Below are 22392 nucleotides of genomic sequence, written 5' to 3' on the forward strand. Positions count from 1 at the left end.
CTGCTATTATTAACCGACGTCATCGCTCTTACGAAGTCCCTTTGCGTCCTATTTTTCCTTCCTTCCACGACCTAGTTGCTACGACTGACGCGTCGCTACGCCTGTGAAGGCCGCTTTTAGGATATTCTCGTTGATTGGTGGCATCGGTATGATTTGACCAAGTGTGTGCACATAGGATAAATATCCACCTGCCTGCAGTACGCCCTCCCAAGTGCTTGCTGCACTTGACTGTACTGCCGTTTTCTCGAATATTTCTACTGATATCAGTTTTCAGGCTGTTTTATTGTACATTGCATTTGGCTTTTGCTGTGCACGCTGCAAGAGCAGCGGCTCGTCCTACAATGTTGCACACAGCTTTGTCATCAATATCGAATCCAAAATAATCTCTCAACGCCTGTATTCGATCCTCTTCGCTTCTGAATGTTTGAAGCACTTGCTGACAGCTGCCCACCGACCTTCGAATCTCGTTGCCAAAGAGGATATACTTCCCAAGATGCACATCCTTTGCCCTTGATTCGAGTCCTAACCGCCTTTGCTCTTCTCCATCGACGACAAAGTACCTGACACAAATGAGATTCTTCCAAAAAATACTTTCGCTCGGTATCTGTGAAATATAGACTGATGCCCTCATGAAGTCCTCTGGGAAGGACTCGCTTTCTGAGAATGCATATAAAGTCTTCCATGATGACTCGGACTTGCCGGATCGAGATATTTGAAGATGCCATAGTAAGGCGGAATCTGCATCTGCGCATTGGTACCTTATCGTCATTCAAACGTGGTCGAACAATACACTCACCTTGGCTGTCCATGCTCGACGAAGGATGTGGGGCCCGAATCAATCGATGTTTTTCTGAGGATGTCGCTCCCATCACAATGGCACAGTCACGAAGATAGATCGGCCTCGTAAGACATGTCCCACCAAACCCTACATCGACGAGGCAAACTGGTTGAAAATGGGTCTCGGAGTCTGGTTGGACTAGCAAGATCATGTGCGATAAAGGACCTAGTTTCCGCGGACTTGATTCGTTAACTCGAGCGGACCCTGCGTACGCACTATGTACAGTGTTTCTAGTTCACTCCTTTATAGGACGGAAGGAGCTTACCGATATCCTAGCCCCCTCAGCATTCCGAGAAATAGCGTATTGAGCCCAAAGCTGTACGACCCTCTTCCGCGAAGTATGGCGCATCGAAACATACCCTGAGGTGTCACATCCATGGAATGGTCTGATGTGCTGATGTAGTCCCGCGTTTAATGAGCTGGCTAGATGCTGACTGGGGTTTGGAACTCACTAATGCATATCGCAGTTCTCGAAGGGGAATGCGACGAGGTGCAAACGATTGAGCACATGAAGGTTCTCGAGGGTTGTCTGGAATCTCCCAGAAGCTATGTCAGATTCCGTGAGTTCATGTCTGTATCCTATAGATTCTAGCCATTGAATGACTTCTCGCGGGGTGTAAGGAGATTCGACTTTCTTGATAAGTGTGCGGCTTGATGAAGGGCCGCTGAAACTGTAGGTCATGGATAGACGTTGAGTGGGAACAGGGGGGTATCTGTTTCCAGGTAGCTTTTGAGCGGTTTCAAAGAAGTCTCAAAGAACCACGAATGGAACGGGGGAGTGGCCGACACGGATCCTATCCGTGTCATGCTCACGTAGACATAACCATCCTCATTTGTGCATCAATAACGTGCTGCTTGTACTCGCAACTTCAATCAAAGATATTGACTAGCTTACCGCAGCTTATGAACATCAGAACGAAAATCATCTTCTTTCAATAGTTAGACAGACTGCGAAGGATACCTTACTTTGGTGGCAGGCAGAATCGCACGTGCATATAAGCGATGGTCCGATAGATAACAATATAACAAGAGCGAAACTAAGAACGAAACCTCCACATGGCACTGACACCGGACGAAGTCAGTCGGAAGTCTCCTGAGCTCGGTACAACCGTTGTGCATTAGTTTGGTTGATCATTGTATTGTGCTCGAGCATCGAGAGCTCCTGTAGTCGTACCTTTTTCAACCCTCTAACAAATCCAAGTTGAAGGTTCGAATTTCAATTTTCAAAGCAGTGCTCAGGGCGCTGGCTCTCGGGTTAGGGTTCGGCTACCTCTTCCAGACGATGACGTTCAAAAGTCTATCGTTTCTGGATCTCGTCAACATCTGCGACAATGTACGGCCACATGGCTCTTCTCCTCATCCATCGACGTTCGACAGCGAGCGGCTAGTACCTTTCCATCTATCTCCATCATCACAGGCTCCCATTATCGGCCTATTGCGACCCATCATCATCGAGAAACTGGAAGTGGAAAATGCGACCAGTCACGACAACAATCTTCCGGACATCTGGGATATTCAAGACGCGCGGGTCTCTTTTCGATCGTGGCTCGATACTTCATCGAAACGCACAGCTGCCATGAAGGAACTGTGTGAGCGATGGCGAGATACAGAACTCTTCCCTGATGTTTGCGGACCTAAGAAATGGAGAGCAGAGATGTATCCCATCTATCGCGACCCTTTTGGCCCTCACGACTACCCGAAGGATGACAATTCTGACGAAGGACTGAACTACGCATTCGAGATGGAGCGCTCGGCCTGTGCTCTTTTCGGCGTTGTGACATACGGCGTACATATGTCCATCTACCAAGAGGACGCGTCAGGTCTTCGTATGTGGATACCGACTCGTGCGCGAACAAAGCCTACGTGGGTTATTATGTCTTGATAAATATTCTTACCTCATCGCACATATATGCAGCTGGCCAGGTTACCTTGATAACACTGTTGCCGGAGGAATCCCCAGTGGAATGGGCATCCTCGATTCTTTGGTCAAGGAATGTATGGAAGAAGCTAGCATTAAAGAAGACGTCGTTCGACAGTACGTGCGAGGAACTGGAGCTGTTAGCTATTTCTTCAGGACGTCCGCGGGCTGGCTGCAACCAGAAGTGGAGTGAGTACCTTCTTTTTTGCTGTAATCTATATACTTTTAATCTCCTACAAGATACGTTTATGATCTTGCTATCCCCGCAAATCACCCAGATCCCTCCGTTTTTGAGCCTAAGCCTTTGGATGGTGAAGTCGAGTCATTTGAGTTTCTTCATCTCGACGACCTTATGCCAAAGTTACGTTCGGGGTTGTTCAAACCTAACTGTGCAGTGGGCAAGTCATGCACTCAGTACTTGAATCATCGTCTGATTTTCAAGAATAGTAATTATCGACCTGCTAATACGTTTGGGCCGTATAACACCCGAGAACGAACCCGAGTACATGAAGATTTTGACACGCTTACACGGTCAATTTGACTATGAGAAATGGTAGAAGAGCTAGGTATCTGTTTTCTTCTACTTTCCCACTCCAGAGTTGCTGAAGTTCCATAGAAATTTAGCGGACGTGTATTATACTTTGATGCAGAATAAGAACTGCTTGGCTTAGCCCAAGACTCAATTAATGCATTAACGGGAGCTTCCCAAGGTACATTCACGTCACCATTCAAACATTACAGCTGTCATTGGCCAGCGTCAGAGGCCTCGTGCGTCTCACGTGCAACCATTCCAGCCATCGAGATGATGTGCAGCTAAATGCATACGGAAGTTACGTCGCTCTTCTTTCTCCCTCACCTCATCTCTTGCCATGGTACTCCAAGGCATCGTAAATGCTGCCCAGAATTTTTACATCCTCACCTGGGATGTTGGACTCTCCATTTTCAATCTGTTAACACCAAATCTCAAACCTGGACATGTCATCCCAGAAGGGCACCCCGGCGCAGGTGGGTCGTGGCCCGAGTATATTGCCCCCAAGGAAGGCGATAGCAGATGTTCATGTCCTGCTCTGAATGCCTTGGCTAACCATGGTGAGTGTTGGTAATACAACGCTAACGGACTCGTATTTATCAAAACGCTAGGTATACTACCTCACGATGGGAAAGGCATTCCACTCCAGGAGCTAACACGAGTCGTTCGGGCCACATACAATTTCTCCCCTTCGTTCTGTTACTTCGTGCCGTTGTTCTGTGCAAGAATGCTAGGAAAAGATTATAATCAAGGTTCGAAAACTGACTCGGCTCAAAATTTGCCCTTCTTTTTTTTTACTGAGGCAACAATCTTAGACGTCGTGGATCTATCCGAGCTGGATTTACATAACGGTATTGAACATGACGCCTCACTCACAAGTGAGTATTCGCCATTTCCAGTCTCCATTTGTTTGTCTCTAATCTCTCTCAAAGGACAGGATCTGTATCATGAGCCCAACCAGGCGACTCCTCATCTTCCTTATATCGAAGAGCTTCTCGCCTCCCCTTCCGGAAAAGCGGCGGATGGTTCGGCCCTTCTCACCGCCGACGACCTCGCACGTTTCTCAGCCAAACGCCGCACCGAAGCGGCCAGCTCTAATCCCGAATTTTCGCTGGATTTCGGGCACAAACTTTTCGGGAGCTCCAAGTACGCTGCTTTTATGATCCTCTCTACAACACCATCTGACTGAAATAAAGTTCGTCGACAATGCTTACGATAATGGGTGGAAGAGTTAAAGATCTAGAGTCGTTCTTGGTCGAGGAGCGTATTCCGGATGGTTGGGAGTCTAGGATTCTCTCGAGGAAGGGACTAACATTCCAGGCTTTCAATAAAACTGTTTTCAAGGTGGAATGGAAGACAAAGAAACTCACGGACAAGGCGAAGAAGGAGCAATAGGTCCGTGTACTCATGCTACGAAGCTCCCTTGTTGATCTCATCACGGTTCACCAGGTACTAGTTCTCGGCACGAGGAGTCTGTTGTCATTTTGCTTGTGTGCATGTGTATCGCATTGCAAGCTGCGACAACTAGCAATAGCCAGCAATCTTTTTCCTGATGTCCTCTCGTAGCCATGCCGTAAAGCTCGCGTTATTGACATGAAATACCGTGACTTGTCCGAAGAAACCTGTGGTGAACATTAAAGAAGTACTGGTGAGAGCAGCTATATCTCACAGTTTCGTTCACTGGGTCAGCTGAACTCGAAGTGCCTGCGAAGGTTTGATGTTTCCCGTTGTGGTTGACCAGGTGGACGGTAACGAAAGGCCGTTGGATTCTTTCCATCGTCTGATACGCCGTTCAAGCGCGTGAACATCAATGTCCACGAGATAGTCAATGTCTCCGAGGTTCAAACTTCTCGTACGCTGCGCATCGGAAGTGAATGAACGTGAATTTCTTTCATGTGCATGCTAGCTCGAACCATCGTATGCTGCTGTCTTCTTTATTGACTTCTTTTCACTCTTCAATGTTGGGAATTTCGCTTGAAGCGTGTCTTCCGTTGTCATTGATCCAGGGTATACCAGTTGGACTCATGTGCAGTGGCGGGCCCGAGAGGTCGTCATGACGGAAAAATGTTGGATTTATTATCCTCTGGAAAATGTTTCTTCGAACGTAGCGCTGTCTATGCTAGTTCCTATTGGGTGCATTCCATCAATTCGTGGGGCTCAACTGACCCATGCCGACACTAGTTATGACCCCCAGTTATAACAATGCTATTTATAGGGCGACCATTACCCTTGGATCACAGCAAGCTAGGCACCGTCGCGCAACAAATGATTCCACATCGTGTGCTCATCCGGCGAACTTTTCTGGTGACCTCCAAAATTTCCCTGAGTCTCGCGAAATCTTCAAGGCCCGGACGGTCAGAACGGTCCGCAGAATTATAACGCCTTCATTGCAGTTCTGTAGTCTTCCTACGGAATTACTGGTTCTCTCCGACACATATCCGATTTAACAGTATAAAAGAGCTTCAAAAAATCCATGGATAGTCAACCAGCTGTTGGTTGAACTGGAATCCTCATCTATCGCTCTACCATGAAGTGGTTCGCTACTATTGCCGCTGTTACTGCTCTTCAATTCGTTTCCGTCATTGTGGGCGTGTTCTCCTTCATGGCAGAACTGTGCTGACTTCATGTCCTATCTCTAGTCTGCACCGCCGACAGTGCTTAAAAGAGCTTCGGTCAGCGATGTGGCCACCGTCGGTTTCGCAACTTTGAACGGAGGGTTTGCATTTCTTGGTCTTCGATATTTCCGCATTTCATTGACTCTGGGTTAGAACTACTGGTGGAGCGGGTGGAACCACAACAACAGTGACGACTCTGGCCGCACTCACTTCTGCTGTTTCGGGTGACAGTGCCAAGATTGTCATCATCTCTGGTTAGTCTTTGCTCCTTGGAAGTGTCAGAAGGACACAGGCATCTGACATTTCATGTCTATAGGAACTATCTCCGGAAGCGCTGTTGTTAAGGTTGGTTCTAACACGTCTGTGCTTGGAGCGGCCGGTTCTTGTAAGTTTAATGTACTCCTAGTTTCCCACTTGATTCAACCACGTCTAGTGCTCGACGGTGTTGGACTTCGTGTGCTCGACGAATCGAACGTAATCATCCGGAACGTCAAGATCCAAAAGGTTCTTGCAGATGTCGGAGATGCCATTGGTATCCAGGCCGCGTCTCAGGTATGGGTCGACCATGTCGATCTCTCTAGTGACAGAGACCACGATAAAGTAAGTATCAGGTCATTCTTTCTATGTTAGCCATCATTGACCATCTTCTAGGACTAGTGAGCATGGTTTTCGCGCATCAGAACATCTAGTGAAGCTGCTGAATTTAGCTACGACGGTCTTCTCGACATCACTCATGGCTGTTACGGAATAACTGTCACCAATAGCAAGCTCTACACACATTGGAAGGCTTCCCTCGTCGGTCATTCCGACAGTAATGGCTCCGAAGATGCAGCCATTCGGGTTACCTTTGCCCTCAACTGGTGGTACGACCTCAACTCTCGTACCCCGTCTTTCAGGTTTGGTATAGGTAATTGACGTTCTTTCTTCTATCACATCTTGCGCATGTATTCAGCATTCTGATAGGACACATCTTCAACAACGTTTACGATGACAACAATGACGGAATCAACACTCGTGACGGTGCCGAACTACTTGTTGAGAACAACGTTTGGACAGGTGAGAGATTCGTTGTATATTCTAGAGCCTTTAGGTTGAGAAGGTTATTCGAAAGGCACCGACAAGCCTTTGTACTCCACGGACGAGGGATACGCAGTCGCCACAGGCAATGGTCAGTATGATTGTGTGTTTTTTTTTGCAGATAGAGTGCGATACTTACCTATTTGTGCAGACTTCGGAGGTGCAGAGAATAGTACGTCCCTGGTTCCTCAATTTATCAGCGTACCAACCGAGATAATTTGTAGCTGCCGACGTGGGCACCATCACTGCTTCCCAACTCGGATACAGCTACAGTCTCATCGCTACCGCCTCTGTCCGTGCTACAGTAGAGGCTAACGCGGGTCAAACACTTACATTCTGAGGATTTACATCTTGCATTTTTACAAGTCGTGCCAGGTCATCATCTTCTCGTGTTATTGTGATAGCGTATAAAAATTTGATCTCTCGGTTCCCATCAGTTCACTGCCCTTTATGCACGAGGCATGCGTACATTCCTGGATCATGATGATAAGTTCGCGCTCTGAAACGACAGAATTGCCGAGCGGACAAGAAGCGGCACAAGTGCGAGTCGGCATTTAGGCTCCGGCGCCGCCTTTGAATCACTGTTCTCACTTTCATTTGAGGATCTTCGAATTTCAATATGGAGGGGTGGCGTCGAGCAAAGCATGTGCACCAGCGAACCAATTTGGGGGGAAACAAGGTAAAAATGAATTGAAAGGTGCGGTGTCAATCAGTTCCTATTAAAACTGGCTGATGTCGATGGTCACGGTTAGGTTCAGAAACGACGTATGGTGAGAATGCCAAGGCCTCCTTATTCCTTAGCATATTCATCATCTACATCTCGCTCGTGTCTTCATAGATAGTCAACAGTCATCTATGGACGGTGCAGCCTTGCCGACACATTCACGAACGGACTCTTCCACTCCGCTCTGGAGCAAACCCAAGAGCAAAGGAAGCTTTTTCATTAGTGCCGCTGTTGGGGTGTCTCTGGTCGCGCTCGTTTCTTTGGTGGGATTTTGGCTTTGGACATCATCAGAGGCGTCGCCCTTGTTGGAATTCTCCAAGAATGTCAACGTAGATCCATTCGATCCCTTGAACTCCCTTGTTGGGCCACCAACTGAGCACTTTGGTGGTAGGTGATAAGCATTTCTATTGTTTTTCGCTGTTCTCAGTTTCGCAGATAATCTACTCCCTGACATCAAATACATCACTTCATGGATATCTGCCGGTTGGAGTGAGTACCTATCTCTTTGTTTCAGCAGCAGTGGGTACCGACGCTCATGTTCCTATGCAGCAAATGATGTGATGACTTATGTTAGTCGTTCAGGCTCTTTCTGCGCACTTGCTTGAGCTGCTGCTGACCGTTTCACATGCCCAGATCAACCTGATATATCTGGGCATGATCACCGAGCGTGTACCAATATTGCCCATGTTTACTCCCTCGCATATTGGTCCCGCGGCACCACCAATCGCATTTGGCGATGTTTTTGATGTTCCTCGCCTTCGGCAAGCGCTAGAAAGACCTATTCTCGAATGGCGAGATGTGAAGGATCCGAATAGTCCAGAACTAGATGGACTCGGGTGCTGGAACGTTTGGGAAGCGACATCACAAAATCAAGATAAAGGTCCCCGTGGGAGCACCGTCCTAGACCACCTGAAGCTTGGTAAGGGCGATCATCTATCACTCGCCATCTTAATTTCTGGTTGACCTCTTGTGCATAGACATCTCATATACGAAGCTACCTGACTGGGTGAAGTTAATTCAGAATTATGAACACGATTCACATACTACGTTTTGGACATTGGCGAAATTCGCCTTTCCAGAAGCGCGAAACGCCAATCTCGTAACACCGCTTCCTTCACCAATTTTAAACGTATCACTTCCACCGGACGAACAACTTCTTTGCTATGACTATTTATATTATGTCTGCGCACAACAGGTGGGTCGTATCGGCTTCTCATAGATATCAAACAATATTCAACGTTTTCAGCCCTTCGAATACGATAACGACTATAGCCCTGCCTGGCGCTTCGTTGCTCAGCACATGCATTGGGTTCCCTCCCTCGAAGCTTTAGCGAAGAAGTATATCAACCGTGCACTAAGTTTGGAAGACGATGCTCCCACACCCGCGGTATCATTCTATCGCCTTCTCTTCTTTCTGATGTACTAAATCTGGCGCAGTACATTGGTATTCATGCTCGGCACGCTGACTTCAAGAACTACTGCTGGGGTGCACCGCAGGGAGAATGTTTTCCTTCTATATCCGTCATTGCTAGACGGGTACAGGAGGTGAAAGACGAACTGCTACAAACTAAGGGTATAGATGTTAAGCATGTTATTATGACAAGCGATGAAAGGAACGCGAGTTGGTGGGAAGAGGTTGCACAGCAAGGCTGGTTTGTGCCCGACCACTCCAAGACGAAGGAACTTTACGGAGATTGGTGAGCTGCCGTTTGACTCGGCTTTGGTTGTCTTGTGTTCATCATTGAATACTAGGTACCCCGTCCTCATCGACGCAGTCATACAGTCGGGAGGAGTTGGATTTATTGGTACGGATAGATCTACCATGTCGATACTGGCAAGACGACGCGTAGAATCGTGGCAAAACGGTGTTACGAGGACCCTTCTTTGGGGGTCACCTCATGCAGATGATCATAGATAGCTATAGTGAGGTACGGTGCATGCCCTTCGCGTACATGATGAGAGCAGAATATAAAAACGTATTGGCGGGTCAATCAAATGTATTAAACGTTAGCTTTCTATCTTGAAGACCGTCAAGAAGCCGTACGGTCCGTACCCCGCACCGACCCAGGCGTGGGAAAGTTGACTACAAAAGTCGGAAAGTACGGCCCGAGTCTGTTCCCATCGACGATGCTCGAGATGCAGCCTAATCTCTTTCGTCAACCTCCAGCCTTCATCGATGCCATATTCCTCCAACACAACTTAGAATCAATGCCCTCAGTACCAAGAATTAAAGGCCGGGCATCCTATTGAAATCTGTGGTCTGGCCTGACCCCACCAGTCTGGACCCGGCGTGATACGATTCCACAATATTAATGGAAAAAATGTGGTTCGATGGGAGGGATAGGTACATAAAGATGGCAGATACTCAATCTTGCCATTTTCTCCATGGCTTTCAACGCATCGGTACCGCTCATAGACCACTTCCTCGATGACCCAGCTCAGGTCTTCAACACGCGCTATGCCCTATTTTTTCTCGTGAACATTCCAATACTTGCAGTCGTCTTCAATGTTTTGAGGCAGATGGTGAGTATTAATGGCTTTTTTCTCTAAAATAATCCATTGACCTGGGCCTGCAGTTACCTCAAGATCGCTCAAGACCTCCAGTAGTCTTCCATTGGTTCCCGTTCATAGGCTCGAGTGTACAATACGGTAGCGACCCATTGGAATTTCTATTTGCATGCCAGGAAAAGGTTTTTTGCTCTAGGTTCCCTTGGCAAGTTGACGCTACAGCTGATATCTCATGTAGTACGGCGATGTATTCACCTTCATTTTACTTGGTCGTCGTGTCACTGTTGCGTTGGGAGCCAAAGGCAACAACTTTGTGTTGGGTGGAAAGTCTACGGTATTTAATGCCGAAGATGCCTACAAGGTTCGTTCTTCGTCCGGCCGCCCATGTCTTTTGTAGATTAAGCGTTGATTTCCAGCATATGACCTCACCTGTGTTTGGCGATGATGTTGTCTATGCCATACCCAATCACCAGTTCATGGAACAGAAAAAATTCATCAAATTCGGTTTATCAACGGAATCATTCCGCACGTACGTTGGCATGTTTGAAGACGAGGTGGAGACGTACTTGAGCAACGAACCTGTGTTCAAGTCATACCAGGATCCAAAGCGCGCTGGAGAGTGGGGTTCGTTTGACCCTTGCCAGGTTATTGCGGAGATCACCATCCTCACCGCGAGCAGAACTCTGCAGGGAAAGCAGATCCGTGCGGCCCTCGACAAGTCGTTCGCGGAGCTCATAGCTGACTTGGATGGCGGGTTTACACCAATGAACTTTTTCTTTCCTAATCTGCCTCTGGAGCACTACCGGCGACGTGATCGAGCGCACAGGAAAATATCTGACTTTTACATCGATATCGTCAAACAGAGAAAAGCAAAGGGGGACGACGTAAGGCTTAACCATGTTACTCGTTATCATTGCTGACGGCTGCTTCAGCAAGAGTTAGATATGATCGCTGCACTCAGTGGACAAGTATATCGCAGTGGAAAACCAATGACAGATTCCGAAGTAGCACACTGCATGATTGCGCTTCTCATGGCAGGTCAACATACGAGCGCCTCGACAGGCGCATGGGCGGTTCTTCGGTTGGCAGATGACCCTGATTTTGCGTATGAGATATCTGTTTGTTCTGCGTTCCTTGATAAACTGACAATCCCTCGATAGCGAGAAGATCTACCAAGAACAAGTAAAATTCTTTGGCACGCCCGACAGAAAACTGCGTCCCATGACCTACGATGAAGCCCGCGAACTTCCGCTCATGAACACGCTCATCCGCGAAACGCTTCGTCTGCACCCGCCCATTCATACTATCATGCGACACGTCAGGGAGGACGTTCCCGTCCCTCCATCTCTTGCTGCACCCTCGAAGGATGGCGTATATGTCGTACCAAAGGGAGATTATGTTCTTGCATCGCCGACAGTGAGCCATACGGACCCGCGAGTGTGGCGGAATGCTATGAAGTTTGATCCATACAGATGGATTGACCCGGAAGGCATGGCTGCGCAGGCACTCGAAACCTATGTTGATGAACATGGCGAAAAGATTGATTACGGGTTTGGTGCCGTTAGTAAGGGAACGGAGAGTCCATATCAGCCTTTTGGCGCTGGAAGACATCGATGTGTAGGGGAACAGGTGAGATCGGCTCTTTTGTCTCGTTGAGCTAGCTGACTGGTTCTCTTCATAGTTTGCATATCTACAGGTCGGGACGATTCTCGCCACACTGGTGCGGGAGCTGGAGTTCCGCTTGCCAAAGCCATTCCCTGCTAATAATTATTACGTGAGTTGACTCTCAGAGCTGACAAGACCTTCGACATACTTATCCTTGGCAGACAATGATTCCTACACCGCAGACTCCGAGAAACGTTGAGTATCGACGAAGACGGCGTAATTAGTCCTTCAATGTATTACAGCTTCCGTTTATCGGGATTTTATGATGTTCCTTGTGGCATTCAAGTTGACTTCGAAGTGCTTGGCGACGTGTTACACCAAGATGTCAATTCTCGCTTATGGCGGATCAGGTTTGCTTCGATTGCAGCTGTCGCGTCGCACTTCATTTCAAAGCTGAATACTGCTTCTCAGTAATCTGCCTCTTGGTAATTACTAGGAGTACTCTTGAGTTGGCAATGAGATAGCGAACTCGGTTCTCTAGCCTAAATTCAACGTGGAACTCGACTCAATATTTCTGTTTCTCTGCGGACTTTGTAAGCGTATCTGCAATGCGAGGTCAATCCGATCCCTCATATCTTACACTTGAGCTTACTTTCAGCAGGCTGATGCTCATTTTTTTTGTATCCCGACCAGTAAACCGCGCCCGTTAAAGCTGTTAGAGTTGCCACACCAAAGCCCTATTCAAATTTCGTCAGAAGAAGGCTCGACGAAAGCAACAACATGTACAAGATTCTTCCGGCCAAAGTGGAATGCCTTGTTGCGCATGAAGCCAGCTGAATAATCGTAGTACGGTCTTGGCAAGGATGCGGAGTGTGTCGGTCTCATTGGAAATATGGAATGAAAGGTTGATGTTGCTTCGGCGTGCAGGGAAGGTCTGGGATAATGGAGCGGTATCTTGCGTCACTGGTGTCGAACTGTGGTGCATCTGTGACGTCGAGAATGTTCACGTCCCACCACAGACCTTCTCCACGATGTTTTCCCAACGTCCAGAAATCTATGATCGTCCGCGTCTCGAAATTCTGGCTACTAGAAGAATCATCCTGAAACACGTTGTACTTAGCCAAGCCAAGCCCGGCACGACGACATCCGTTCGTCGAACGCTGTTTGGGTTTCCGCTGACACCCATCACTCCATCCGGCGCCACGAACTTCGACCACTGACTTCTGCCAGTGACTTACATATCGCATATCCAGTTGATTCAGAAGAAAGAACACGCTCCCGATCCAAAGCCACAGCCTTAAACCGATTTCCCTACGGTTTCTACTTGAATCTGCGATCGAAGCAGGACCCAGCGATTAGGCATCACCCTTCATGATTTTGGGCATACGCCGCCACATGGTGGGAGACTTGTTCCGGCCAAGACACGCTCCACTGCTTCCTATCCAGTGAACCCTCTATGTCTCGGCGTAAGCTTGCAAGTTCGGAGAGGCTCAGCTACAATAAACATTTATTCAGCCTGTCGAACTCATATTCTTCGCGCCGAAGGATTGTTTATGGTAATGATTCATAACTAAAGTCCTGATGGATTCCTAAACACAATTTTTATGATGACGGAGACTTTGATCATCGATAACACGCGTAGTTTCACTGTGGTCACTTATGGCGTCAATGATCCACCATTATATCATGCATGCGCTCATTTGTGGTTTCTCTCGAATATAAGACCAGCGACTTATCCCTTTTTCCCCCTCCAATTTACCTCTTTCAACCATGTCTACTCAGCGCGGTATATTTATTGGCACCTACGCACCTATTGATAGGCTGAACAAGGTTTCAGAAACTTCTGGCAAGGACCCCGTCCGCGTGGCGGCCGGTCTCAAAGCAACCGTTCACAACCCTAATGTCTCTGAGGAAGCCAAAGAGCGTGCCACCGACCAACTGCAGCACATGCAAGAAGGCGAAGTGGACCCGCAGTCTTACAGCCAAGGCGCTACTCGCGTACCCGTCAGCGACGATGATGTCAATTTGAGCGGCAATCAGCGTGGTATGAACGATTTTTTCTGTAGCCCCATTATCTGACCCATGTCTCCGCTAGGTGGATACAAGGCCACCTTGAAGAGTGAGCTTTTCTTGTATACTTGCAACACTTCACTTTGAGTAATCCATTTTTTTTAGATCCTAACGTTTCCAAAGAAGCTAAAGGCCATGCTCGCGAGATCTTGGAGGCCGACCAGGAGGAGTAAATATTGATTTGCGTTTTAAATATCTCATGTATGATTATTGGCCAGAAGGAATTCAAGTATTTGACAAGCCTGAATGCGTGATTAAGTATTCTTTGTAATTCTAGAAAAGGTCTGAATAAATATCTGCAAAAAAATACGCTCAGAGCGAGAATGGGATACAGAGGTTTTGTCATAATTCTTCTAAACTTGTAAATCTGCGCCTAATCTTCCTTCTCAGCTTTGTCCGTCAGTTTTTTCGTCTCGTATCCCACCTTCATGGCTGTTCGATTGAAGCCCAGGATCGTTAGCCCATTCCTCGACAGGATCTTAGGCTCCCAACCATCTGGTATGCGTTCTTCGACCAAAAAAGATTCGAGGTCTTTAACTCTTCCACCCATTATCGTAAGCATTGTCGACGAACTTTACTCCAGTCAGATGGTGTTGTAGTTTGTAGAGAGGATCATAAAAGCAACGTACTTGGAGCTCCCAAAGAACCATCCACCGCTTTTCCGGAAGGGGAAGCGAGAAGCTCTTCGATATAGGGAAGATGAGGAGTCGCCTGGTTGGGCTCATGATACAGATCCTGTCCTTTGAGAGAAATTAGAGACAAACAAATGGAGACTGGGAATGGCGAATACTCACTTGTGAGTAAGGCGTCGTGTTCAATACCGTTATGTAAATCCAGTTCAGATAGATCCACGACGTCTAAAATTGTTGCCTCAGTAAAAAAAGGGAAAATTTTGAGCCGAGTCAGTTTTCGAACCTTTATTATAATCTTTCCCTAGCATTCTTGCACAGAACAATGGCACGAAGTAACAGAGCGAAGGAGAGAAATTGTATGTAGCCCGAACGACTCGTGTTAGCTCCTGGAGTGGAATGCCTTTCCCGTCGTGGGGTAGTATGCCTAGCGTTTTGATAAATACGAGTCCGTTAGCGGTGTATTACCAACACTCACCATGATTAGCCAAGGCATCTAGAGCCGGACACGAGCACCTGCTATCGCCTTCCTTGGGGGCAATATACTCGGGCCACGACCCACCTGCGCCGGGGTGCCCTTCTGGGATGACATGTCCAGGTTTGAGATTTGGTGTTAACAGATTGAAAATGGAGAGTCCAACATCCCAGGTGAGGATGTAAAAATTCTGAACGGCAGCTATGATTGGTTTGATGACCATGGCGAAAGATGAGAAGTGAGAGCGAAATAGAAGTACACGCATGTATAAATACACCTAGCTGCAATTAAACTCAACGGTCAGAAGTAGGATTCGGATCTAGTAGTATTGGATTCTCGGCCTGCTTTCCTGGCACTCGATCTGATGCGTAGGAAACACTGGCACTGAGGCAATGTACCGCTAACAATACATGATACACCAGTCGTAAAGTGACATTTGGACGAGTTGTGAGGCCCTGAGGAGGGAAACGAAGATGAGTCGATCCCGGCAAGTGCTGTCACTCAAATTCGCAGTGAGATATCGCGTGTGATCCAATACTATTCAAAGGATGTTTCCTCGCCTGAATCAATTCTAGTTATCTGCTAGTGCACTAGTATCATTAATTGTCAGCTGGAGCTACGGGTGATACTGATGGTATCACCTTAATCATACACAAACCAGAAGGATAAAGCGCCCTATGAACCTGCCGCTATCGGGTCTGGCTTCGCTAGGTTGTCCACCTTTGAGACCATAAAGCGCGACCATGACGCAATAGTCAAGATAGTGCCACCTGTATGCTAGAAGCGATCGTCATGTACATTAGTGTAGAATCACAGGAACAAGCTGCACCATACTCAATGGAAAAGAAGGGTGCTCCTCGTGTGTTGATCATTACCAGAGTAGGGCCGTGAACTCACGGATCCTAATGAAATGGTTCTTTCCCTATCAAATCCAAATCTAAACACCGAGAGTGCCAAGATTTGTATCAACGTCTGGATCATGAATCGTCCTGCGAGGTCAAATTGCACCGACCGCCCGTGTAATTGCTTCCAATTGAAGCTTATCATAAATTACCAATCCGCACTTGAAAATATATACACCGTCTTGAGGTATTAAGTGCCTCAAACTTCGGAGTTCAATCCACAAGAGAGGTTTGTGAAAAGAAAAGTAAGTCACTGGAAGGTAAATTAACAGATGATAGAAAGCAAATGAAAAGGACAAACCAACCAGAAAAACTGGACTTTAAATAGAAATGTGTTAAAATTTTTATTATCTCCATTCTGAGTAAAGGAACTGCCAGTACAGTAACTGAACCATTAAAACGGTATTGATCAACTTGAAGAGTCCTCGCTGGTTCGCCTCAGGTTTTCCGAAGGGATACTGGAGATATTTGGGTCGCCTTAGACATCGGTACATACTAGTAGTGACGCTATCAAGTTAGCTTGAGCTTCAGTTAAGCAAAGCAACGAAGTTGGCAACGCGCGTCGTGGTGTCGAATCTCGATTAGAGTCAACGTGATCGAAGCTATTATTACATAACTTACCTCCTTTTCTGTCAGTCACCCGCCACGAGGCCTTAGCACATTGCGACTTCAATCTTCAAGCTTTATCTGGGGGCCGTTTGTTTCTTTTGAATCTCGAAAGAAAAGACATTGCTGCACGGGGATAGGGTTTGAATGCCCGGGAATTAAAGTCTTTCGCCATCTTACTACATGAGGCATCTTTAGGCTCCTGGCTCAATTTGCGTGGCGGCCGGGTCTCCAGGAATTAAATATGTCTGCCATTACAGTCCATCAACTTCCATGGTTCGACCGGAAGCTAAGTACAGCAGAAGCTTCAGCCCCATACGTTCTTTTCAAACATCTGATTGAGAACGTTTCCGATACCTAGAGCTCGTTAACGCAGCTGCAGGACGTTCAGAAGATTCCCAGAGATAGAAATAGCGGAAGAAGACAGGTGACAGGGGAAAGGACGAGAAGGATGATGGAACAGCGATTGACATCCATCACGAGGTGGGCGCGGGTAATCACCTGCAAGGAACGACAGATCGTTCGGTAGTTGAGGTTCAGCAGCAGAGGAAGAGATGCGAGAGGTAGGTGGAACTTGTGGCTGTCATATCCGGACATATGTTTACATGCAGGATAATACATAGGTATTATTTTTTTTTTAACTTAAACAAAACGCAGCTGCAGACATTCAAACACTTTTAATCAAGATCAAGTTTCACCCCACTCCGTAAGGACCTTCAGTATTGAGTTGAGCATGTGTGCACGTCGATAAGGATCTTGGACCTGTTGTCTGGAGCTTGGTATATCAGCATATATCGAGCTGGGAGCCCACAACAACTTCCCACCGCGCTGCAACCTACGCTGTGATGTCCCAGTCTACCAGGATTTCCCCCATAACCCATCATCCTGAACTTCAGCCGAAAACATATGTATGTTGTATCAACAATGGTGTTCACACCCAACGTGACGGTCTCGTTATAGGCGCTCGAGTCGAAAGACTCTAACAAAAGGACAGTTAACAGCATGTCGCAACCTGTAATATCGGACGATCTCACCAGTAGCAGTGGTCTTGGACTTCCAAAGATTCTCCAAGATTTCCGAGAACTGGTCAAGAAGGGGTTACCACTGGATCACTCTACACTTGTAAGTCATCCTGCCGCATCGATAGTATGGCAAGAATATGACATGTAAATCTCTAGGCTGCGGTCATCGATGCGATACGTCATAACGATAGTTTGGATGATAGAAAGCTCCTGGTAATTACAATCGCATTTATATGATCCTTTTTGCTTACATCCTCTTATCAGCTCGAGCATATTCTCGCCTTCCTCGCTCGCCTTCCTTCCGGATCAGTTTCTCAGAGTCTCCAGAACAAAGTTATTGTTTTATGTACGTCTCATCCGGTTCTGACTAGGCATCAGAAAGTCAACACGCTTTTCTAGTGTATAATGACCTCACTCACCCTCCCGCTACGTATATTGGGAACAAATATAAATTTCGCACTGCTGACGGGTCAAACAACAACATTCTATCTCCAGACATGGGAAAGGCGGGAACACCTTACGCTAGGAGCGTACAGCAGTCCAATCCCCTACCGGGGCGGGAAATGCCAGACGCTGGCCTAATTTTCGATACGTGCGTGAACGTTGGCTCCAATCTTGCATGAGTCAACCCTAATTCCCCAGTTTCAGTCTCTTGAAGCGTGACGGGGTAAGTATTTCCTTTATTCTTAGCACTATGTCAATGCCTTGCGCAGTTTGTCAAGCATCCGGGAGGATTGTCTTCCCTCATGTTCGCATTCGCCGCACTTGTCGTACATACGTACGTGGAATATCAGACATCTTAACTCTCCCCTCTGAGTCTCTTCACAGGGTATTCCGAACATCACGCCATGATATCAGCATCAACGAGACGTCTTCCTACGTAGATTTGGCACCTTTGTATGGGCATAACGAAGCAAGCCAAAGCAAAGTTCGAAAGTATGATGGTTATGGAAAGTTGCACAATGACGTATTCGCCGAAGACAGACTTATGCTGCTTCCGCCCGCTGTCTGTGCTCTGCTAGTGTTGTTCTGTAGGAATCACAACGTGAGTGTAAACCGACAGTCCTGACGGCAGAGAGGCTAACTTGTCTGTTCAGTACATCGCCCAAAAATTGTTCGAAGTTAACGAAAGTGGTGCATATCTGGATCCATTACTGTTATCAGCAGCTGCTGCTCTCAAACAAGATGAAGAGTTATTTCAGACTGCTCGTCTGGTCAACTGTGGCTGGTTCGGAAATGGTATGCACCCACTTAATTTTACATGAACGAAAAGTTGATATAACTAGTTGTATTTTCTGACTACTTCTCATGCATTTTGGGTCTCGTACGAGAGGGTAGCAGCTGGAGTCTAAACCCGTTTGGTGTCCGTACTTTTTATGCGGCGACTGCCTGTTCACCATAACGCTCACTCTTGTTCTAGGAATTTCGAAAAGATGATCATTCCTTATTCGAGCGCGGAGAAGGGAATGTTTGCAGCGTTGAGGTACGGCTACTATGTTCTCTGATATTGATTGAATGACATCGATTACTCCTAACTCATGTTTAGTTTAACTGCCTTTACCGCTGGCATGCTACCACAAGTGCCAAAGACGAAACCTGGGTGAATGACCTGATGGACGATATGTTTGACGGGAAAGCATACGATGAAATTTCCTTAGCCGACTTCAAGGTTGTTGGAAAGAAGTTGAGCGAAATGGATCCGGACGTGACCCGTTGGACTTTTGGACAGTGAGTTAAGTGTTTGGATAGAGCGGAAGGAGCGGCTTAATATTTTTTTCCAGCATGGTTCGAAGAAAGGACGGCTACTTTAAGGACGAAGACTTGGCCAAGATTTTGCACGATGCGTAGGGTGTGAGCCATTTGAGAAACTCAAGTCGTTGCTCACTACTTCTAGGACCGACGAGCCTGCAGCCGCTTTTAGAGCAAGGGGAACACCTCGTACGTTTTCTTCGCCTGACGGTAGGAACATGCACACTGATGCTGGTCATAAGCTTCCATGCGGCTCCATGAGATATTAGGAATAGAGCAAAATCGGCATTGGGGTGTATGCTCTCTTAACGATTTCCGAAAGGTTCGGCATTCATTTAAGCATGGCCAATCTCGTTGACATTTTCCAGTTCCTAGGACTAAGACGTAGGTGATACCAGGCAATATCAAGTACCCAAGTTCTGAGATATAAAGGCAGCTTTCTCTACATTCCTAGAATGGAATTCCGACCCCAACATTGCCTTTGCTGCGGAGAAGCTATACGGCAACATTGATAGTCTTGAGCTGTATGTTGGGCTGCAAGCTGAGGAAGCCAAACCACTCGTTGACGGAGCCGGGTTATGCCCGGGTAAGGTACTCCGACTGCCGCCGTATCTTCATTTCTCAAATGTTTTGTAGGTTACACAATTAGCCGTGCTATCCTCAGCGATGCGATTGCCCTTACACGTGGTGACCGGTTCTTCACTCGCGACTTCACGCCTGCCAACCTCACCGCCTGGGGTTTCGCCGATTGTCAACGTGATCCCAATGCCTTCGGCTTTGGAGGAGCTCTCGGGAAGTTATTCCTCAGAACCCTTCCCTGTGAGTTCGGCGAGGATGGGAACAACGTTTATGCTTTTTTCCCATTGATGACACCCCAGTCAATGAAGGTTCACTTGACAAAAATGGGATTAGAGGATCAATATGGCTTGAAGAGACCGGTGAAAAAGGAAGCAACTGCGAGTGTTGGCTCTAAACAGGCTCGAAAGGCGGCAAATGTTCTAGAAGCCGAAGGCAAAGGGTAAGCCTTCTCTTCTCATCCTCGTATCCTCGTATAATCGTATAGTTAACGATATTCTATAGCTTCTACATCGTTGAAAATAACGAGGAGCGCCGTCGAGTTGTATTGAACGCGCTCATTGCGTTCATGGGGTCAGAGGACAAGATCGGACAGTATTTCTACGCCCAGACCATTACGCTTATGTCGGAGCAATCATTCTGCAAGGTGGGATGCGAGAAGCGTGTGATCGATATCGTCCGTGACGTTTTGAAACCTCTAACGATTGGTTTTGTTGCAACGGAAGTGGTGCGTGTTGTAGGTTTTTTTAGTACATCTTTGGGTTCATGCGACGGATTTATAGGCCGGCATTTCTTTGACCAAGGGTTCCCACCGTGGATCGTATACCCCATTGGAGTTGTATGACATCCTGGGAAATATCTACGAGTACGTGACAGCCATCCCTGCAATCATTTGGCTCAATACGCAGTATGACAGATGCATACTCTTGGACGTAGAGGGATCCAGACTCGTAAACTTGCAGCAGAAAGTACGCCACGATGTCAAGCACTTGGCCAATCATTTCAGATATGCTGATAAAGTAAATCTCTGCGAATGTGCAATTCTTTCCGATGCTAACCAAGCACGTCAGTTCTCCATCGTCAACTTCGTTGAAAATGCGTTTTGGCTATACGGGCGCGGTAACCAAGGACCCGACATCAACTTTGCTAAACGTCTTGTCGACCTCGGGATTCCTGGAGATGAAGTCACCAACACGATTTTGGCCGTTATGGTGGGTGCGTCCGTGGAACTGTCTCTGGGTGGGTCGTCATATATCACATTAATACGTGTCATTCACGCGCTCTTAGCTCTGACCAACGTTGTTAATATCTGTCTGAGGCCTGAGTCTCGAACAGGGGACATTGAAAGCCGTGTTCGCGGTGCCATGCGTAAGTTCCACTTCGTTTACTTCCCCCATTGCATGCTGAAAAGCGCAGGCGAAGATCCTACTTTCCGCGGGGCGTCAAGTGCGTGTTTATCTCGTACTACGGTACAGAATCTGAGAACTTAAATGTGTGCTATAGTTGGCTTAGAACCAGCTCTAGATGGAAACATGCAGCAAGAGATCTTCGGACTATCACAGTATGTAGGCATCTTTTAAGTCATCGAGTCTCGCTCATGGATTCGTCTAAAAGATGCCTAGGAGAGTCGCTCACTATGAAGGTGTGCTTATTCGTCGTATTTCTGTACCATGTTTATAGTGTTCTTAAGATTCTGAGCGAAACACTGCGAGCTGTGTGCAGCTATCCTGGCATATGTCGGGGACCAGGTCAATCGGGTGTGTTGTGTCGGTAAGGATGGTTCCAAATAGCATTGTTCTACAATAATAGCACTGAACAATGTGTATAGGTTCAAGATTGAGGACAATGTTAGACGTCAACTTCGGTACGGGTATCTGGATAACAACAAGAAAGTATCCCCGTGGCCTACATCTTTAATGTTGCAGGTAAGATTATAGATATTCCGTATCTTTCTGCTCTAATTGGCTTCAGTTCGACGAATCCTTGGAAGATTTTATCGATCTCTCCCTCCAGACTGTAGTCTAACCTCAGTGTGGAGACAGCTGTTATGTAATTACTTGTTGCCGTGTATCCTCCAGTAATGCAGGAGATTTCCGTTGTTTTTATCACTGTGTCTTTGCCATTTTTCCCTCACGCTTCTCGTGATATCTCTAGAAAGATGGACGAGAACAAAAGTAGAAAACGACAAGCCTCAATATACTGAATGATAGATTCAACACCCTTGCACTAGACCCTGCCGCGAAAGGTGTTCCAACATCATCCAAACTCGTCTTGAAGACGTACAATGATTTACGACAAAGTCAAGATCACTCTCTTACTGTGAGGATGGTTATACTCCATGCAGGCAGCGGGACCAAAGTGGCAATACAGAACAAGGGTAGTGCGGTGTTCGGCCCGGTTTCCGCTTCTTTTACGACGACCACTGTCGCTCAGCTGTCTTGCCACTGGATTGTAACGAAGACTTCTTCCGCAAGCTCGGGTGTCTCTGTTTAAAACATCTTGGTCGTGGATAGTATGGAAAAAAATGGGAGCGCAGAATTTTCGATGAC

General features: G+C 47.1%; 9 protein-coding genes across 9 annotated transcripts; 7 read left to right on the forward strand and 2 right to left on the reverse strand.

Annotated features, from left to right (window-relative positions):
- Positions 1 to 20: 20 nt before the first annotated feature.
- EV420DRAFT_24908 (cysteine proteinase) lies at positions 21 to 1732 on the reverse strand. Its single transcript, XM_060481389.1, has 4 exons — positions 1291 to 1732; positions 1104 to 1232; positions 797 to 1053; positions 21 to 738 (listed from the first exon to the last, which is right to left on the reverse strand). Exons 1-4 carry the CDS (start codon positions 1518 to 1520, stop codon positions 281 to 283), a joined length of 1074 nt encoding a protein of 357 aa, XP_060339130.1. The 5' UTR covers positions 1521 to 1732; the 3' UTR covers positions 21 to 280.
- A 306-nt stretch (positions 1733 to 2038) lies between these two features.
- On the forward strand, positions 2039 to 3439 carry EV420DRAFT_25223 (NUDIX hydrolase domain-like protein). The gene is made up of 5 exons (XM_060481405.1): positions 2039 to 2701; positions 2754 to 2945; positions 2997 to 3154; positions 3199 to 3322; positions 3373 to 3439. The coding sequence occupies exons 1-4, from the start codon at positions 2121 to 2123 to the stop codon at positions 3201 to 3203; spliced, it is 936 nt and encodes a 311-aa protein (XP_060339131.1). The 5' UTR covers positions 2039 to 2120; the 3' UTR covers positions 3204 to 3322; positions 3373 to 3439.
- A 186-nt stretch (positions 3440 to 3625) lies between these two features.
- EV420DRAFT_1297373 (Chloroperoxidase) lies at positions 3626 to 4680 on the forward strand (the record flags this gene model as incomplete). Its single annotated transcript, XM_060468350.1, has 5 exons — positions 3626 to 3845; positions 3897 to 4037; positions 4101 to 4163; positions 4218 to 4431; positions 4482 to 4680. 5 exons carry the CDS (start codon positions 3626 to 3628, stop codon positions 4678 to 4680), a joined length of 837 nt encoding a protein of 278 aa, XP_060339132.1.
- A 1132-nt stretch (positions 4681 to 5812) lies between these two features.
- On the forward strand, positions 5813 to 7620 carry EV420DRAFT_1659196 (pectate lyase; the record flags this gene model as incomplete). Its single annotated transcript, XM_060478889.1, has 10 exons — positions 5813 to 5857; positions 5925 to 6001; positions 6054 to 6154; positions 6217 to 6285; positions 6334 to 6504; positions 6595 to 6807; positions 6864 to 6956; positions 7012 to 7068; positions 7129 to 7149; positions 7202 to 7620. The coding sequence occupies 10 exons, from the start codon at positions 5813 to 5815 to the stop codon at positions 7315 to 7317; spliced, it is 963 nt and encodes a 320-aa protein (XP_060339133.1). The 3' UTR covers positions 7318 to 7620.
- A 212-nt stretch (positions 7621 to 7832) lies between these two features.
- On the forward strand, positions 7833 to 9619 carry EV420DRAFT_1258489 (uncharacterized protein; the record flags this gene model as incomplete). Its single annotated transcript, XM_060466891.1, has 8 exons — positions 7833 to 8088; positions 8137 to 8190; positions 8251 to 8270; positions 8335 to 8620; positions 8679 to 8896; positions 8948 to 9088; positions 9139 to 9398; positions 9454 to 9619. The coding sequence occupies 8 exons, from the start codon at positions 7833 to 7835 to the stop codon at positions 9617 to 9619; spliced, it is 1401 nt and encodes a 466-aa protein (XP_060339134.1).
- A 207-nt stretch (positions 9620 to 9826) lies between these two features.
- Positions 9827 to 12153, forward strand: EV420DRAFT_1493953 (lanosterol 14-alpha-demethylase). Its single transcript, XM_060470787.1, has 8 exons — positions 9827 to 10224; positions 10278 to 10391; positions 10448 to 10570; positions 10626 to 11093; positions 11142 to 11314; positions 11370 to 11838; positions 11891 to 11983; positions 12036 to 12153. The coding sequence occupies exons 1-8, from the start codon at positions 10087 to 10089 to the stop codon at positions 12096 to 12098; spliced, it is 1641 nt and encodes a 546-aa protein (XP_060339135.1). The 5' UTR covers positions 9827 to 10086; the 3' UTR covers positions 12099 to 12153.
- Positions 12154 to 13511: 1358 nt separating this feature from the next.
- On the forward strand, positions 13512 to 14127 carry EV420DRAFT_1493959 (uncharacterized protein). The gene is made up of 4 exons (XM_060470788.1): positions 13512 to 13600; positions 13652 to 13858; positions 13910 to 13933; positions 13990 to 14127. The coding sequence occupies exons 1-4, from the start codon at positions 13585 to 13587 to the stop codon at positions 14055 to 14057; spliced, it is 315 nt and encodes a 104-aa protein (XP_060339136.1). The 5' UTR covers positions 13512 to 13584; the 3' UTR covers positions 14058 to 14127.
- Positions 14128 to 14299: 172 nt separating this feature from the next.
- EV420DRAFT_1232249 (Chloroperoxidase) lies at positions 14300 to 15211 on the reverse strand (the record flags this gene model as incomplete). The annotated part of the gene is made up of 5 exons (XM_060466548.1): positions 14300 to 14456; positions 14510 to 14624; positions 14679 to 14741; positions 14800 to 14940; positions 14992 to 15211. Coding segments are annotated over 5 exons (696 nt in total), but the record flags the coding sequence as incomplete, so codon positions are not given.
- A 2062-nt stretch (positions 15212 to 17273) lies between these two features.
- On the forward strand, positions 17274 to 22029 carry EV420DRAFT_1493966 (linoleate diol synthase). The gene is made up of 29 exons (XM_060470789.1): positions 17274 to 17404; positions 17457 to 17618; positions 17675 to 17731; positions 17783 to 17864; positions 17918 to 18110; positions 18167 to 18185; positions 18232 to 18296; positions 18347 to 18563; positions 18616 to 18757; positions 18805 to 18881; positions 18939 to 19001; positions 19065 to 19246; positions 19300 to 19362; positions 19413 to 19456; positions 19510 to 19589; positions 19636 to 19651; positions 19704 to 19853; positions 19904 to 20285; positions 20348 to 20570; positions 20626 to 20708; positions 20760 to 20862; positions 20914 to 21082; positions 21131 to 21211; positions 21260 to 21289; positions 21347 to 21404; positions 21458 to 21485; positions 21534 to 21613; positions 21672 to 21768; positions 21815 to 22029. Exons 1-29 carry the CDS (start codon positions 17342 to 17344, stop codon positions 21866 to 21868), a joined length of 3063 nt encoding a protein of 1020 aa, XP_060339138.1. The 5' UTR covers positions 17274 to 17341; the 3' UTR covers positions 21869 to 22029.
- Positions 22030 to 22392: the final 363 nt, after the last annotated feature.

This window comes from Desarmillaria tabescens (genome assembly GCF_030435595.1).
Source record: "Desarmillaria tabescens strain CCBAS 213 chromosome Unknown EV420scaffold_1, whole genome shotgun sequence".
Classification (NCBI taxonomy): domain Eukaryota; kingdom Fungi; phylum Basidiomycota; class Agaricomycetes; order Agaricales; family Physalacriaceae; genus Desarmillaria; species Desarmillaria tabescens.